General features: G+C 36.6%; 2 protein-coding genes across 5 annotated transcripts in view; both read left to right on the top strand.

Annotated features, from left to right (window-relative positions):
* Nucleotides 1–239: 239 nt before the first annotated feature.
* On the top strand, nucleotides 240–8,497 carry LOC149679243 (uncharacterized). 4 transcript variants are annotated; one of them, XM_089834909.1, is made up of 8 exons: nucleotides 408–596; nucleotides 1,027–1,300; nucleotides 1,371–1,436; nucleotides 4,638–4,719; nucleotides 4,791–4,895; nucleotides 5,209–5,340; nucleotides 5,426–6,317; nucleotides 6,977–8,497. In XM_089834909.1, exons 2-8 carry the CDS (start codon nucleotides 1,122–1,124, stop codon nucleotides 8,020–8,022), a joined length of 2,502 nt encoding a protein of 833 aa, XP_089691035.1. In that variant the 5' UTR covers nucleotides 408–596; nucleotides 1,027–1,121; the 3' UTR covers nucleotides 8,023–8,497. The 4 variants fall into 4 exon arrangements, with proteins under 4 accessions (XP_089691036.1, XP_089691035.1, XP_089691034.1 ...); XM_089834908.1 differs by having other exon boundaries at nucleotides 408–952; XM_089834910.1 differs by lacking the exons at nucleotides 408–596; nucleotides 1,027–1,300 and adding an exon at nucleotides 240–293 and having other exon boundaries at nucleotides 6,977–8,447.
* Nucleotides 8,498–13,793: 5,296 nt separating this feature from the next.
* Nucleotides 13,794–18,522, top strand: part of LOC149679242 (uncharacterized) — a 50,649-nt gene continuing 45,920 nt past the window's right edge. Inside the window, exons 1-2 of the mRNA XM_089835809.1 lie at nucleotides 13,794–13,944; nucleotides 18,384–18,465. Coding sequence (XP_089691935.1) covers nucleotides 13,817–13,944; nucleotides 18,384–18,465 — 210 coding nt within the window. The 5' untranslated portion in view covers nucleotides 13,794–13,816. The remainder of the gene's footprint in view (nucleotides 13,945–18,383; nucleotides 18,466–18,522) is intronic.

Genomic DNA, 18,522 nt, shown 5'->3' with positions numbered 1-18,522 from the left:
TTTCGGCGCTTCCCCTCGCAGTCAATCAGATATTTGTGTGGGGTCTATGGCCTCTTAAAGATTCCAAGTAGTAAATCTATGTATTCCTGTTTTAACGTATCTATGGCTGAAACTCACTATTTTACCCCTAAAAGCCGAAGCCAAAAGTCATTAAAATGTTTTAGCAGACGACGCATAGGAGGATTTCTACTATTTTAGAATTTGGGGTAATTCAGTAAAAGTTGTTAAAAGGAAATTTTGGATTAATAGTGTTTCCCGGAAAAGTGTTCCTAAAGTCATATCAGTCCTGACTGGTAAGTGAGAATGTACATTAGTGACACCTTGGACTAAGTAAAGCTTCACCGGGACAAGACAGTCCATAAAAAACGCGGCTCACAAAAGCCATTGGTGATCCCAGCGCACCTAGCGGGAACAAATGAAAGCTTGGCGGACAAACAAGATAGCACGTGTATTATTTTGTTATACATCGCGCGTGCGCGTATAATTCGAAACGATTTTTGACAATCAAACTTGGTCAAAGGCTTAGGAAAAGGAACAAATTTAACGCCTTTCACATAAGTGGGGTCAAAGTATAGAGAATAATTTTTGCATTTTGGGTAAATACAGTGTTTAACCAAAGAGAATATACCAAGAGGAGTGGAAGCTTTAGCCTTTGCCAAGGCTTTTAAAATTGGTGGCTTTTGAGTTTTAGGGAACTACATCCGGTTTCTCGTGATTGGCTTATTCGCTACACCTCTCATTGGTTAGAATATGTCGTCTGCATATCGACAAAATTTTAGAGCCGAGTCTTAGTGTTAACAGAAGCTACAGAACAGTTGATTAATGAGCTAACCCTACTTTATCAGACTACGGAATAGACGACGCGAATTTCGCGATCACTCACGTGACTCACCGGAACTAGAACCCTAAAACTCAGGGCTACTAAAAAATGCTAGAGCTTCCGCTCCTCTTGGTATATTCTCTTTGGTTTAACCGTTATTACATACCTAATTTCTTAAATGAAAACTTAAATTTCCGTTTATCTAGCCCGCTTCTTCGAAATTAGCCGTCCCGTTAAATGTCCTAACCGCCCGTTTACAAATATCACTCGTGAAGGGTCCTGATTTGTTGAAAAGTCGCGCATGCGCCGTGTAAACCGGATGTGTAACAAAATAATAAACGTGCTATCTTGTTTGTCCGCCAAGCTTTCATTTGTTCCCGCTAGGTGCGCTGGGATCACCAATGGCTTTTATGAGCCAAACTGGATTGCCTTACCAAAGGCTAGAGTGTCTAGTCCCGGTAAAGCTTTACTTAGTCCAAGGTGACACTAAGTGATTGTTTATGGCCATATTTTTATTATTGTTGAAATGTTTCGTATGTTATCTTAACAGGGAAACTGTACTAAGAGTGATGGAATTTGTTAAAGAATGTCGTGTTATGGTCGAACGTTTAAACTGGTAAGTGATAAATATAATAAAACTTGGATGTCAACAACAAGGCATGTAACTGATCCAGGTAGGATTTTACTTTATCTAACTAACCCAACCAACACTGGTTTCTGACTAACTAGACCACGGGGAGTTCGAAAAAAAATAGTGAAAAAATTCTAAACCCGCCGCAAGTTTGGTGGAATGTTTTTTGAAAATTTGAAAATTGCCCTCATTAAGACCGCTACGCGCCTAAACGCATTCTGCCCTCAATCTTAAAAAACTACTCGGGGGGGGGGGGTAAATATAATAACAAGGACTCGCGACGGAAATATAGCTATGAAATTTTAAACAACCCCTGAATCATTTACAATTCTCATACCAGGGTAGAAAAATATTTGACGAAAGCTCCAATTTCAAAAATAAACAACGATATTTTGCTATAATGCGTTGATTATTTCGGAAGTAAATGAAGATAAATCACAATATTTTGGAAAAGGCATAATATTATTTGGGAAGTAAATGAAGATAAACCACTATATTTTGGAAAAGGCATAATATTATTTGGGAAGTAAATGAAGATAAACAACAATATTTTGGAAAAGGTGTAACATTATTTGGTAAGTAAATGAAGATAAACCACAATATTTTGGAAAAGGCGTAACATTATTTGGGATGATAAACAACATATTTTGGAAAGGCGGTCACATATTTGGAAAATTAAATAAAATTGCTTAATATGTGGCACTTAGCGTTACCCGAGAAACACCACTTGGAGGTGGCCACACGTTGTTTCTCATGGGTAGTTTTGTTTAGGCAGGCCCCTTGCCTACTGCCGTATATATTTACTATAATTCCACCAAATCTCGTAAAAATCGGTGATAATAAATAATAAATTAATTAAGATGACTCAATTCGAGAACTAAAACATTTTGAAGCCTTTTTAGAGTATTGTTGTTTACCATCATTTGCTTCCCCAATAATTGGCCGACTTTTCAAAAATATTGCTGTTCATCTTCATTTACTTATGCCTTTTCCAAAAAATTGTATACATTTATTAAGTTTCCAAAATAATATTACACCTTTTCCAAAATATTATTGTTTATCTTCATTTACTTCCCAAATAATATTATGCCTTTTCTAAAATAGATGGTTTTCACACATGGGCGCGTAGCGGTCTTAATGGTGGTAAGTACATGCAATTTTCAAAAGAAAATTTGACCCACTTGCGGCGGGTTTAGACCCTTTTTGGACTATTTTTTTCGAACTATCCGTGGTCTAATTAATCTGAATCAAGTGTTGGTTGGGTTAGTTAGATAAAGTAACCTTATCATATAGAAAAATTCCCCCCTTTTCCAAAATATTACTAAAATATATATGTTTTCAACCCTGAATATTGCTATCTTTTCCAAATTATTGCTGATTAGCATATGTTTATTGCCTCCTTTTCAACAATAATGTTAATTTAATTCCATTCTACCCCCAAAAGTACCGCACATTTAGCCACTCGTGTAACTTTGTAAGATGTCCACGCTACAGTGTGATTTGGTTCTGCATGTGAGATCTACCCATAGGTATAGGATCTACCCATAGGTATAGGATCTACCCATAGGTATAGGATCTACCCTCGTTGCTGAATATTGCAGTATTAGCTAATACTGGGAATGGTGAATCATCGAAAATTATTTATACAGTAAAACCAAGGAAGATGGAGATAGGGAAGTTTCGTGTAACGCTATAACTCCGGTCGCCCGAAAATCCCGTTTTCGGCGTGAATGTGCATGTGCGCATGCTCCGCACTTTTCTCGCGCATCGTGCTGAGGATAGGCGACACTACCGGTTTCCTGCGCAGTTCATACTAACGCCGAATAGAAGTCACGTGACCTGCTACATTTCGTGAAGAGAGATTCCTATACTGACCAAACTTCCCTATCTCCATCTTCCTTGGTAAAACCATACTAAATCGTGATAACTCAATATCTGAATTATGCCTCATCCATAGTATTTTCTCCATCATCGGTATAGCTTTTTTTTGCAAGGTTTTCCGTCTAGGAAAAGTACTACTATTTTTACTACTGTCTTACTAAAAAGTATCAAAGACTAAGAATGAAGCGTTTTGCTGTATTCATATGGGATTGAGAAATAGAGCTATCTCAATTGTGACGTCAGTACCTAGGTAAAACGTCACACGATTGACTTTGGCAGTGGGCGCAGTGTTGTTCTTGGTAGTACAAATATACTTTTTAGTACATTTTCAAATTTCGAGTACGAAAAATACATTTAGTATTTTTGGTAGGTTATTTAGTACTTTTTGGAATTTCTAGAATGGGAAGTATTTTTAAATTTTTGTGGGGGACGGTTTTGCACTTTTTGAATAACGACGAGGAAATTAATCTCTCAGTATTTAAAAAAGTTGATTCTTTTTTTGGACGAACTTAATCTGGCGGACACCTTGTTTTATTTTTCAACTAACTTCCTTTTTTAAAAAAATAAGTCTACGCATGACAAAAAAACCAAAAGGAAAAATCACCCATTGTTCTTTTGTACCCTTTGAACCCTTTCCCTGGAATTTTTTTTCCAGGGATATTTTGTATCTTAGATGGCGCGCTAAGCGTTTCGGAGGGGGTGAAAGTTAAAAGTACGTTTTTTCCCCTTCCTTATTTCTGGAAAAGTACGTTTTAGAGTTGAGAAAAGTACATTCCCAAAATTGCTAAGAACAACACTGAGTGGGCGGCCATCAGTGTTGTTCCTTAGATTTTTGGGGACTACATTCTCCAATAGTAAAACGTACTACCCCAATGGGAGGCTTTTTGAAAACGTACTTTTCTCCCTTTGGGGGTATTAAAATTTCCTTCCCCCTGCACGAAAGGCTTTTGGCGCCATCTTGCGGCGTAATTTTCGCCCCATAGACGCTAATGTTAAAAAATGGAATTTGAAAATGTACTTTCAAACATCAAAATGTACTTTACGTACTGAAGACTTTAAAATGTACTAAAAAAGTACAATTGTATTAGATTTTATGGGCAAATAGCATAGCTTGGGTGACGTCACAGTAAGGTTTCTGAGATAGCTCTTGAACAAAATTGCAGCGATAATTATCACAATCTTTTGAACTAGTTAAGCTTTGCCATGTTTTTCTTAGCTTTTTATAGCGAAAGCTACATTGTATGGGGAAACCTGTCTTCTTATTTGTTCGATTTTAATTTAATTTGAATAATTATTTTATTTTAGGGAAGATTTACAATTTCACAAGCTCTCTTTACGAAATTCCGAAATGAGTTTAGTAAATCTTCAAAGGTTGGCAATTAAAGAGGTATTTGCGCAATTATTGCAATATTCCGTTTGTTTTAGGCAAACTGAAAGTTATCGAAACTTTGTTTTTAGGAAATGGACTACGAGGAAAATTGTAACTATGATCACTTAAGCAAAGATAATCTAATCAATGAAGTAAAAGCTAGAGATGATCGAATTAGGAAACTGGAAGCCGAGGTATTTTTCAAAGCATAGGGGGAGCACAAAAATATGAGACCCTTTTGGGATATCATAGCCAATTTTATATGCACAGGATAAGTTGTCGAATCTGTTGTCTCTTTATTAAAGGTTTTAATCTAAGGGTATTGGTAATATGTCCGTCGTTATTAACCAAGAAACTCAGCGAGGACCTTTGTTACTGAACCCACTTCTTGTGTGTCATTGGTTCCCCTTTTTCTAGCTTGCCCCTTCTTCTTGCTTGCCCCTTTAAAATACGTTCAGCCAAAGAAAGTCCGAAGATTGTTTTGTAATGGAATCTCATTTTGTTTAGCGTAATGTCTTAATTTCAAACTTGGAAAAAGAGGGAGTGAAAACAATGTTAACGATAAATAAGCAAATAGACGAAATTGAAAGACTCAATAGGGTCATTAATGACTTGGAAAGAAGAATCAAAGATCTGATGGTAAACAACATCCTTCATTTTCATAGTCAATAGAAAAGAGAATTACTTTATGAATGAAAGTTATTGTTAATTGTTTAAAAAATAGGAGAAAAGTGGAATACATCAATTAATTAATAATGAATACGTGAAAACTGAACCCGTTGAAAATGATTTGGAAATTAATGTCCAGGAGTTATCCCTTCCTATCGTGATGCATGGTGTCCAAGGCATTCTGGTTAAAGAAGATAGTATTCAAGAATCACTTGTTTTTGAACCTCAATATGTGGCGGAGTTTTACAATACAAACACAGAAATTGAAATTGCCTCAATAAATACTGAAAATATGGGGTTTATAACGCGAAATACGAATCCGTGTGTCCCTAAACCGAATTGCGATTACAGTTTGCCTCAAAGTGCGCTTTCACTTAAAATTAAGGTCGAAAACCAATTCGAAATGTCTCCTGACACGAACACGGAGAGCGAATCGCCGCGAGAACCTCTTGAGAACAATATTAACGTTAATGACTCTCTTCTTAAATCGCAAAGTGAGTCAACAGAGGGAGAAACTGATGTTAATAGAACTCCATCGCAGAAATTTAGTGGTCCTGAATTGAATGTTGAAGTCGAAAAACATTTGGATCTTTCTCTTGACGCAAATGTCGAAAGCGATTCACTAGAAAGAGTCTTAGAAAACGGTCTTGATGATAACCAGTCCGAAATCGCCTTGACAGATGCAAAGAAAACTGATAATAGTCAACATAAAACTGTGGAACTGTTTATCGGTTCAAGGTCACTGAGTGTGCCAGTGTGTGTTCCTAAACTTGAGCGTAACCGAAATGAACTATCAGAATTGAATTCTGTCTCTATTCATATTGATGTACCCGAAGTTCCGATTCAAGTTGAAAATAATATTTCGGTGTCCAACTCGGAGACATTAGAAGGTGTCGCTCCAAAGATTCCAGAAGGTAAAACCTCATCGCCTCGTTCAGAAATTGCAGGTAAGTCATTTTATGCTTTTATAGTCTTGAGTACCTAGATTGAGAAGTCATATTTACGACTTCACGGTATAAAGCCTAATAGCGTATTCCATTTAACTGCTCGGAGGTCGCTAAACAATTCTAATGTATTTTTATCATATTCCGAAAATCACGAATGACGGAGACACGAACTCCTTGCTCTTATTCCGCTTTAAGCTAATCTTGTAAATCTATGTATTCCTGTCGATACTAATTATAAGTGATATACGTCTTTATGCTTATAGTTTTATATATTTATAATCGTTAGGGGTAAGGTTACGGAAACTGTCTAACCTCGACATGGCTAGACGTATGACAAATGTTCGTGCATCTGTTCTTATCCTGCTCTTTAATGATTCATAACAATTATGAACCTCCTATTTTTGTAATTAATCCGGTCCTACATACTTCATCATAACATATTGGTTTCATCGCTTAGTAAGTTCTAATGAACGTATCTTAAAACGATTTAACGAAAATTAATTTGAGAGCAAAGAAAGGATGAGTACAACCTTTCGGGTTTCGAGCCAAGGTTTTTCAAAGTTCGCTTGAATGATATTGTATTTTTGATACAAATTATATTTTACTAAGTATAAGTATAATGTTTTAAATGATGTTTGTGGTTTTTATATTTTCTGTAGGGACATTCAAGAAGAAAAGTACATCGGGGTTCAAAAATTTAACTGAATATAAAAGGGCTCTACAACGTCGCATTAGAAAGGGTAACGAAGAAAAACGCTTCAAATGTGATCAGTGTGACAATGCATTTACGCGGAAGAGTAATTTGATCGCGCATCAACGCCTTCACAGTGGTGAAAAACCCTTCGTATGTGACCAGTGTGACTTTTCAAGTTCGCGGAAGTATGATTTGATCGTACATAAACGCGTTCATAGCGGTGAAAAACCGTTCAAATGTGATCAGTGTGGCTATGGATTCACGCAGAAGAGTTCTTTGAACACTCATCAACGCATTCACAGTGGTGAAAAACCCTTCGTATGTGACCAGTGTAGCTTTGCGTGTTCGCGGAAAAGAGTTTTGATCGCACATCAACACGTTCACAGTGGTGAAAAACCCTTCAAATGTGATCAGTGTGGCTATGGATTCACGCAGAAATCTTCTTTGATAAAATATCAACGCCTTCACAGTGGTGAAAAACCCTTCAAATGTGAACAGTGCGAATATGCCAGCCCGGACAAGGGTTCTTTGAACAGACATGAACATATTCACAGTGGTGAAAAACCCTTCATATGTTACCAGTGTAACTTTGCAAGTTCGCGGAAGGGCAATTTGTTAAGACATCAACTCGTTCACAGTGATGAAAAACCCTTCAAATGTGAGCAGTGCGAATATGCCAGCACGGACAAGAGTTCTTTGATCAGACATGAAAATATTCACAGTGGTGAAAAACCATTCAAATGTGATCAGTGTGAATATAAATGTACGCATCACAGTGTTGAAAAACCCTTCAAATGTGATCAGTGTGAATATAAATGTACGCATCACAGTGTTGAAAAACCCTTCAAATGTGATCAGTGTGAATATAAATGTACGCACAAGAGTAGTTTGATCAGACACGAACGCATTCACAGTGGTGAGAAGCCCTTCAAATGCGATCGGTGTGACTATGCATTTACGCAGAATTGTCATTTGACTGTACATAAACGTAAAAGACACATGTATGAATAGATGTATTTACATTTTAAATTTGTTGGACAAAAACCATATTTGCTAGTCTTCTGTAATGAATGGGCCGAAACTGTGTATGTAACAATCCATTAGATTTCACCATTCTAAATTGTATTAACGGAAGCGCCGCTCATTTTTAAAGAAAAGACTCTTGGGGCACTATATCCAGTTGTAACACCGCCATTTTCAGAAGTAGTTTACTAATTTTACATTAAATGTAGTGAAATTCACATAGAGGATGCTAAAATAAACAATAATAAATTTTGGGTACATTTTTCGAATTGTTCCAAACGTTTGAGCTTTTCTTCTTTCGAACTATTCTTCTTCCTCGGAACTTTCATTGCCGCTTAAAAACTATCAATATAATTAATTTTTTTAACTGTGGTTACTTACCTTGAACGTAATTTACCATTTTTCAAAATTGCCGTAATTTTTGAACCCTAGTCCTGGATCTTCATTTGCGTCTTTAATTACTTTAACCAAAAGTAAATAGGTATCAATTTTATAATCTATTTACTTTTGCTTTAACTTCGCAAGTTCGTCATCAGCTTTCCACAACAGAGACAGGAAAATTTTCGAATTATAAACTTGTTTTTCCTATACTTAGTAGTTGTAGAGGTTTAAATGACTGAATTTTACTTTTTTATAATATTGTAACGTATCAATATCATGCATTCTGTATATTGTCTCAGTGATCAAATTTTAATCTAAATATATTTTTGAAAGTTGTTTGAATTTTTCTCCTTTACGAATATGACCAAGCCGCCTTGTTTAAATCGGTAACACTATGGGGAAGTTTTAGAAGTGGTTTGATTGAGTTCTACTCTAGACTGGTAACGCGACGAACCCCTAGTCTGTTAAGAACGTCCTATTCTGGACCCGTAACACATTTAAATGCGTTGGACAAAACGTTCACACTTTTTTATGTTATTTTTAAGATTATGCATAACGTATATTGAACTGTAGCACTTAACGACCTTTCATCATCTTGAATAATGAAACAAACCCTTAAAATGCTCCGTTTCCCAAGGGTCTTCACTTTTAACTTATTATCGCTGGTACTTATTTCCGTCAAAAATACTTTGACAATAGACAGAGGGTGTAGAGAGCTGCATTTCAGTTTCAAACGTTACCATTTCCATTCCATTTTTGTTCATATTTTTGTTTACCAATTCCACCCATAGATTTCATCAACCTCCCCATCTGTTACCGATCCGTCGTTTCCTAATACCAACCATTTCCATTCCCAATTAAGAAACGTTATTTCATTTCCAACTATTTAAGAATTGAACAAAAGCAGAAAACCATTTCCATACCATAGTGTTCGAAAGAATATAACTCTTGAGCGTCTTGGCTTGGCCCGGAATTACCACTGCAATACCGGTTCTTCATCGGGAATTTTAGTAAAAATAAGGGGGCTGAGGAAATGAAGAAAAATTTGACTGGACTGAGGGACTTTTGCTCGCCCGTCGCCAAGTAGCATAAGTCACTTCCCAAAATATTTATTCCGAGAAAACTTACAATGGACTGATTGACAGCTAAAATAGCCGTGAATCTCGTGTGCTAAAGTAATAGGAGGATGAGGTAGAAGACGGTACTGTTAGCTTAGCTAGCAACTAGGCTACAACAAACTGAGATAAGTAGTGGTGGCACCTATGTCATATATAGTCTAATAATAATAATAATAATAATAATAATAAAGGCTTTTATTGGAGCAAACATTAAGGTGAAGCCCTTGTTTACAATGTTGTCCAGCGTTAAATTAAAATATAAAAGTAATATAAAATAAGTTAGCTTAAAAATATGAGGCCTAAATTGGCAGTTGTTAACTTTGCTTACAGGTAATCGTAACGTCATTGACTAAGTTTCTGTGCAACATGGTTGCTCATGGCATCTTTGAAAAGCGTTATTGAAGTTATAATTTTGTGATTGTTGTCTAGTTCATTCCAACATTTTATGCCTTGGAATTTAACGCTCTTGTCTCTAATACGAGAGTTGCAACTTTCAGAATAAAAGTTATGTTTGTCTCCTCGTGTTCTTATATTTTTATTACCCTTTGGGAACCAATTTATTATATATTTTGGGAAGAGGCCATTTCTCACTTTAAACATGAATATTAGGAGGTCAAAGTAGTAATTAAAGTCCATGGTATCGATATTTGCAACTTGCCTCGCGGCAGTCGTAGAGGAGTATTTTCGAGAATTGGATATAAGTTTAGCGCACATATTATTTAAAGAACTTAATTTAGTCTGATTTAATTTAGAGGTGTTATGATAGAATATGTTGCCGTATTGTAATATTGGCTTTATACAGGCATTGTAAATAATTCTTAAGAAATCTGTGTCTAGGTATTTCTGAAGCGGCCTCAGAAGCCATAGTCTCATATTTACCTTTTTAGTAACATATTCCACATGTTTAGTCCATGTGAGCTTTTCATCCACCCACAGGCCCAGGTATTTAAAATTTAATATAGTCAAATTCAGAGAGCTGCCATTACTCTGTGGCCCCTTTTTAAGTCTTTTTAGAATTTTAGATCTTCCATAGAAAATAGGTTCTATCCATTTATCAACCATTTCCAAACTAAAATGTATATCAATTTAACCACTTCCATTCCATAGAGGCAGGAGCAGATGACAAAGGAGTCTCGGACGCTAGCTTTCACAATATAGAGGGCAATGGCACCCGCGTACGTCACAGCTGTAGCAGTATCGTTTGCCATAGACGCGCTATCAGACATTATAGCAGACGATGCTTTTGGTGGATTATATCTGGCACCAAAGTCTGCTGGGAATTTATTTTGTAATAACGGACTAACGGTGGCTACTGAGGTTCGTCTTATCCGATCGCGACATAAATATACACAATATAATTACTTTATTCAAACAGCTGTAACCGTTGGTATTAAGATAAAAGATAAGACTACATTTTGTGACTTTAAACCTACTAAATAGTAAATTAAGTCCAACCTAGCAGAGAAACCCAGGTAAGCCAAGGCTTAATTAACAATTTGTGCCCACTGGAATGATTGGGCTCGGGTTTTCAAATTATAAAAGCAAGGTTTTAAAAGATGCCGAAACACAATGTTATATATGTGTTTTAGAGCCAAAATATTCCGTATTTTTTTGAATTAATTGACGGCTACAAGAGGTTGGAAACGAAATCACTGTCTCTTACTTTTTGGGTTGTAAAAGATCGTGAGTGATTTCTTATCTCAACCTCTTGTAGCTATCATTTAATTCAAGACGAAATTAAGAAAAAATTGGCACTGAAACACATTTAAGTTTTTTAATAGTGTACATACGTTACTCGCTGGGCTTTTCATTATCAATTTTAGTCTAAAAAAGATTAAAAAGCCGTTGAAATCCATTTTTAACTTTAATACTCGTTAAGCCTAGGCTAATTATAAGCAGACGATACGTATTTTTAAAGAGAGGCTCCAGACGCGATTTCCCAGATCTCCTTTCGAGACTTTGCAGCCACGCTATTGGTTCGAAAATAAAACTCAAATTTCCTACGAGAGGTGGCACTGGCGTAATGATTTTGGTTAATAACCGTGACGTTCGCGGATCCCATTGCCCTCTACATTATGGAAGCTAGCGTCCGAGACTCCTTTGTCATCTGCTCCTGATAGAGGTTTTTTCCATCCATTCCCGATCCGAATATGTGACATTACTAGAAAAACCATCCATTCCCACGGTTTTCCATGGTTACCACCGTAAATGGAAATTTACCGTTTCCATGCAGCTCTCTAAGAGGGTGCCAGAACGAAATAAATTGGTAACTTACGCCTAGCATTTGATTCACAGAAAAAAGGTTATATCTCTCCAAAATTTATATACTTCATTTCCTGCTCTTTTCCCCATTGACTGATTTCCACAGTAGCGTCGCTAGGGTTTGAAATTAGGGGGGGGGGGCTAAATCTGGGCAAACTAGTTATTATAAGAACTTAATTAAAAAAATTGCATAATAATGGGTTAAAACTACGTAATTTTGTGTCAACGTGAAATTATTCGTATTTTAAAGATATACAACCTTTTATTGATGAAAACGGAACCGATTATGAAGGATTTTCACTCGTCTTAAGTTTATTTTTAGTTTTGGTTAGCTTTTAGTCCACACTATTGGGACTCCCTTCGAAAGAACATGAAACATTTTACTTGTCTCCATCTGTTCTTTTCTTCAAAATTGTACTGTTTGATATTGAAATTCATCTCTGCAGAGATGAAACTTAACGAATCTATCATTATAATTTTTTATATATTGCTAAAGAATTTTAGGATGCTAACAGCAATTTTTGGTAGGGTTTACGGATTTTTGGGGGGGGGGGCTAACTTTGGAATTTGGGGGGGGGGCTATAGCCCCCCCCCAAAAAAGGCCTAGCGACGCCACTGGATTTCCATGTGTCCAAGATTTATCCTTATTGGATGTAAAATTTCGTCTGGTTTACTGTATATCGCAATGCTTGGAATACTGCTTCAATAATTCGTAAATTTTTACTTCAAAAAAAAAAAAAGGATATATAATTGGATATCTAGGTAAATAAGTTTGTAGTAGTAGACCTCTTGACTCGGAGACGTAATATTTTGGTTTTTCCAACTTGTTTTTGTTGTTTTTAAGTTAATGCATAACGTATTTTTGAACTGTAGCACTTACAACCTTTCATCCACTTGAATAATGAAAACAATAAAATGCCCTCTTTCCGAAGGCTCTTTACTCATTTCTTATTATCGCTGGTAATTATTTCGACCAAAAATATGGCTGAATTTTACTCTTTGTTCATTTTGTCACGTATATTTTATCATAGGTTCATTAGGATGAGTTTGCATTCTGTATATTGTCTTGGTACCGTTTCAGTGATCAAATTTTAATCCAAAATAAATTTTAGTATAGTTCATTTTATTTTTACAGTATTTTTACTGTTTTACCAATATGTTCGAATTTCGCGCCTTTACATGTATTTATAGATTCATGCAGTTTCGTGTATTTATAGATTCATGCAGTTTCGTGTATTTATAGATTCATGCAGTTTCGTGTATTTATAGATTCATGCAGTTTCGTGTTAATTGATGGTTCTCACTCAAAAAATGCCTGTTTTTAGGTTAATTTCAGGTTTTTCGTAAGTTAATTTAAGTTGTAAGGAAGGAGGGTAGTTTAGTTAGGTTTATTTAGTTTCTGAGACGGATTTAAATAACCTACTTTAATTGCGACGTTTATTGGAGTTTCTAAATTTTAACCCATAATATTTATGCCGAAACTCACTATTTTTTTTTTTTTTGTCCTCCTACTAACACTAGTGCTTAGCCGTTAGGCCTTGAGCACCAGGAAGAATTGAGCGGGAGACCCTACGCGGCCCAGCACTGACGGGGGCCGCTAGGTCGTATGTGTATAAGCAGGGAAGGAAATGAGGTTTACTTGGGAGGTGACGGAAGGTGGAATTGGGGTAAGTCACCTCCGGCGGACACGGGACAGTCGGCACCTATAGGGAAGGATCGCCGACATGTGTCGTATTCCCTCAAACTTTGCCGCCCAGAAGCTTGGCTTACAGGAGTGCGCCACACTCCCGGCTAACTCACTATTGTACCCCGAAGAGTCGAAGCCAAAAGTCGTTATAATCTTTTAGCAGACGACGCATAGGAGGATTTCTACTATTTTAGAATTTGGGGTAATTCAGTCAAAGTTGGTCAAAAGGAAATTAGGTTTAGATAGTGTTTCCCGGAAAAGTGTTCCCAACTTCATATCAGCCCTGCTGAGTCCCTGACTGGTAAGTACGAATGTATATTATGACGGTGACACTATGCCTTTGTTTATGGCCATATTTTTATTATTTTTAAAATGTTACGTATATTACCTTAACAGGGAAACTGTACAGAGAGTGATGGAATTTGTTAAAGAATGTCGAGTTATGGTCGAACGTTTAAGCTGGTAAGTGAAATATAATGCAACTTGGATGTCAACAAGGCATGTAACGGTTCCAAACCGTAACCTATAGAATTAATTCCCTAAAGTGGATATGTTTTAATTCCCTGAATACTGCTACCTTTCCAAATTATTGCTGATTAGCTTGTTTATTGCCGCAATTTCAACAATATTGGGCAAATTGAAAGGGGCGCACATTTAGCCACTCGTGTAACTTTGTAAGATGTTCTCGCTATAGGGGGATTTAGACAGTTCTGCATGTGAGATCTACCCATAGATATAGGATCTACCCTCGTTGCTGAATATTGCAGTATAGGGAGCTAACAACTGGCTAGGGGGAAGAGATAGTCTGACGTCACCCAGCCCCTCTCTGGTTGGCATTTTTGGGCGTAGAATTCTGTTTCCAACCGTTAGGGGAGATGAAACTCCAGTAAGAGATAGAAGGGTGTGACGTTTCAGGGTCAGAACTGTTAGCTCCCTATTAGCTAATAATACTGCGGAATGGTGAATTATCGAGAATTTTTTAAACAGTAAATCCATAAGAAATCGTGATAACTCAATATCTGAATTATGCCTCATGAGTAGGGATGCACCGATATGGGTGCAGCCGATATATCGGCCGGCCGATATATCGGCCGATATTATCGGCCCATAAAAAATAATATTTCTTCATGAATATTGTTTCCAAGAGTAGAATCAACCTTATTTAGGACCATTTACGTTTTTACTTAGGTTTATTAGAGACATGTGTCACATTTCTTTCGTTTAATGTGGTACCGCTACATATTTTAGCCTAACCGCCTTCTTTAAAAATGGTGTGCTCTAAGTTAAATCCTTGCTTGGTTTTTAGTAAAAACGCAGCTCCTTTTTTTGTTCAACAAGAAGTAGCGTTATAAGCAAACTTATGGACCACAAGTGAAAAGTTCAAAGTGTACATTAGTGACACGTACCAAACGCATTAGAGAGCGTCAGTGTCGACTTCGATTGTTTGTTGGAGGTATGGGGAACTAGGGAAATTACTTACTCATAGTCGTGAACAATGGGATAAAACTGAGATTGTGGAAAACCTTGCGTTTTTAAAGGGAAATGTTAAATTGTGGGGTTAAATTTGTGTGATGTGTTTCAATTAGTGTTCATAGAGTACCTTATTTCTTATCAAGTTTTTCCCGGAAATATCGGTTTACATGAAGCCGATATTGGCCGATACCGATATCAAAAAGATAGGCCGATATATCGGCCGATAAATCGGTAACCGATATATCGGTGCATCCCTACTCATGAGTAGATTCAATATGTATCTATCCATAGTATTTTCTCCATCATCGGTATTTTTTTTTTGCCCTGTGTCCAGGGCGACTTTTCCGTCTAGGACAAATACTACTATTTTTACTACTACCAGATACTACCTTACCAAAAACGGATTTATGTACTAAGAACGTGGGATCATAGCTTTAGCCTCTGGTACCATCCTCGCATACTTTATTGAGAAACTTCGTCTGCTTATAATTTGACTCCACCCACAAATTCTGTATATAGCCATGTCATTCTTATTTTCGTGGTTAAATATTTTGTTCCGAAATTGCGCAAGTGGCAAAAAGGCAAAGTGGACAACAATGCGATATAACTCCCCATTTAGTGGAATTAAGTTTTAAAGTTAAGAAAATAAATAATTAATGTTTCTTTTTTAAGTATCTAGTTTTTCTTTCTTTGTATATTTAACCACTAAAATAGAGATAAAAATTACATTTTCAATCTCTAAGAGTCGCGATATACAGAATTTGTGGGTGGAGTCAAAATATAAGCAGACGACGTTTCTCAATAAAGTATGCGAGGATGTGTAGTGAATTTGCTACGTTCAACGTTCTTCTCACATAAATCCGTTTTTGACCTTACTAAAAAAGTATCGAAGACTGCCTCGTAAGTCGTAACTAGGAATGAAGCGCTTTGCTGTATTCATACAAGATACGTAATAATATTTACGTATAGAGCTATTTCAATTCGGGGCGAAAGGAGAGCTTTTAGGCGTGGTTTCGCCAGTCCCCGCTTAGGAGCCATATTGTGCGGGAAATTTAGCATAGAGTTCTTCAGCAGCCCGCACGGAGGGAGGGTGAAAAGCGGCTCCGTTTATTGGCAGGCCCAACTGTGACGTTTCCCCCCTTCAACTGACATAGCTATATTAGCTTGGGGTGGGGAGGGCTTGTTGGTTTCGTATGTGCTAATGTAGTACAGTATTCATGTTTTCAAACTCACTAAGGTAATATTCGAGATGGCCCAACGGTTGGGGTACATTGTCTTACCAACCACATCTAACTGAAAAGGTCCCTTGTTCTATCCAGCCTTAACAGACAAACCACAAACATACACACTTACAGATCATAATCGAAAAGCCAGTATGTCTATATATATATAGGGAAATATTTTGCCCCCAACCCATCAAACCGGTCTATAAAGAAAATATTTCCCTAAGTAGGCGTTCCAAGAAATCGGCTTCGCAGTCTTCAATCAAATTAATTCTAAACTAGAGGGTTACCGCAATCTAACGGGGAATTCTGACGATACCAATGTTGTTTCTTTCCCAATACTTCCAAGGGCCGGAAGACGATCTTTTCTTAAAGGGTATGAGAAGCTTCGTTTGAAAAACCTCTGATTTATATAGCAAAAGATAGAATTAATTACTGTGAATTCAAAAATATCAAGCTTTTAATTCTCCGATTTCTAGTTATTTGGCAATATGCATTTGAAAATGCTTCATGTGAAATTATTTAAAATCCACTTTTTAAAAGTTTTTAAGAAAGGCTACAACGTTTTCTTGTTTTTGACGTCACGCACGCGAGGTGGTGCCACTCTCTCCGCTATCAAAGCATAGACAGAGCACGAGACGGGTATAGCTCGCGCTCGCGCTCGCTCGTATATGTTTGCCCGTGTGATGTCATAAACCAACCGAACAAGCTGACAAGACAAAATAATTTATATATCGAAGCTGAGTTTTCGTGATTTTCCAATGGATTTTAAAAATAGAAACTTTGGTTCAATAATATTAAAAACTTTATATTTTGAAAGTAGAGACTTGAAAGTGTAATATAATACCACTTTCGTGCTAAAATATGATATGAAATTGTAAATTCCCATACCCTTTAACAAAAGTCCAAAACAACTTGTTTCCGTCCGAAGTCGGAAAATTACTGTTAACTCATAACATAGAACCAAGAAGGAATTTACTATAAGAAGGCCTAAAAAGGCGTCCGGTGCGCGCGTGATAGTCGACAATCCCCCCTCATGGGTGGGGGAGGCCAAGGCGGGACTTAATATTTTATCTTACTCTATGTTTTCCACCATCTCTCTCTTATAAGAGAGTAGTAACACAAAGAGTAAAGAAATGACTGGTAAAGAAAGGAACATTAATGTCCATACCTTTAAATAATTTTGTTTTTTGACTTCAGAGATTACCCATCATATTAATTTATTAAACTTAACTGATTTTTGAAATGACTTAAGTGATTCAAAGTAATTCTTAGTGAAATGTTTCGGATATCCAGATATGAAATTGTAATCAAAGGTTTCGATAATGGTTGTGTAGTCCAACCAGTCTACCGACTTCTTGTTCAAGAATAGTGGCATAATACTGAATTGAGATTCCTAAAAATAAAAAGTAGTTGTTTCATTGCATCTTTTTTGTTCTAGCCTAAGATGATGAAGCAGGAGAGGTTTTATTAGGTTACGTTTCAATAGAAACCGCGTAAATTCGATTTTGAATGGATAAAAGATGGAATTTACTATAAGAAGGCCTAAAAAGGCATCCGGTGCGCGACAATCCCCAATACGGGTGGGGGGAGGCTGGAAATCAAGGCGGGACTTAAAATTTTATCTTACTCTATGTTTTTCACCATCTATTTCTTTTACCTTTTTGTTAAGCCTTGGTTTGGTTTTTGGAACTCACGAAATCATAAGTATAGTACACTTGATTCGATTTAGGAACAATTATAGAACGAATGATTTTCACGTAGAGACCCGTATTCAAAATCCAATTAGTTAGGTTCAAAACCTTTAACTAACTTGTTAATGGCAATTAAAAACCATTCCCTATTTTCTCTATCACAAACATACATACACACAAATCATCAGTACAAGGCTAGGTACTGGGGTTGTTGAGGAATAGAGCTATCTCAATTGTGACGTCAGTACCTAGGTAAAACGTCACACGATTGACTTTAGCAGTGCCAGTGGGCGGCCATGTTTGGTAATTCTTAGATTTTATGGGCAAATAGCGTGGGTGACGTCACACTAAGGTTTCTGAAATAGCTCTTGAACAAAGTTGCAGCGATAATTATCACAATCTTTTGAGCTAGTTAAGCTTTGCCATGTGTTTCTTAGCCATGATAGCGAAAGCTACCATGTATTTGTTCGTTTTTGATGTACCTTCATTTTGAAAAATTATTTTATTTTAGGGATGATTTACAATCTCACAAACTCTCCTTACAAAATTCCGAAATGAGTTTAGTAAATCTTCAAAGGTTGGCAATTAAAAAGGTATTTGCGAAATTATTGCAATATTCCTTTTGTTTTAGACAATCTGAAAATTACGAA

Source organism: Phalangium opilio, unplaced genomic scaffold, assembly GCF_054372755.1.
Source record: "Phalangium opilio isolate 3A_F unplaced genomic scaffold, DU_Popi_V2 ptg000041l_1, whole genome shotgun sequence".
NCBI classification, from domain to species: domain Eukaryota; kingdom Metazoa; phylum Arthropoda; class Arachnida; order Opiliones; family Phalangiidae; genus Phalangium; species Phalangium opilio.
This window is presented reverse-complemented; position numbering and strand designations above follow the sequence as displayed.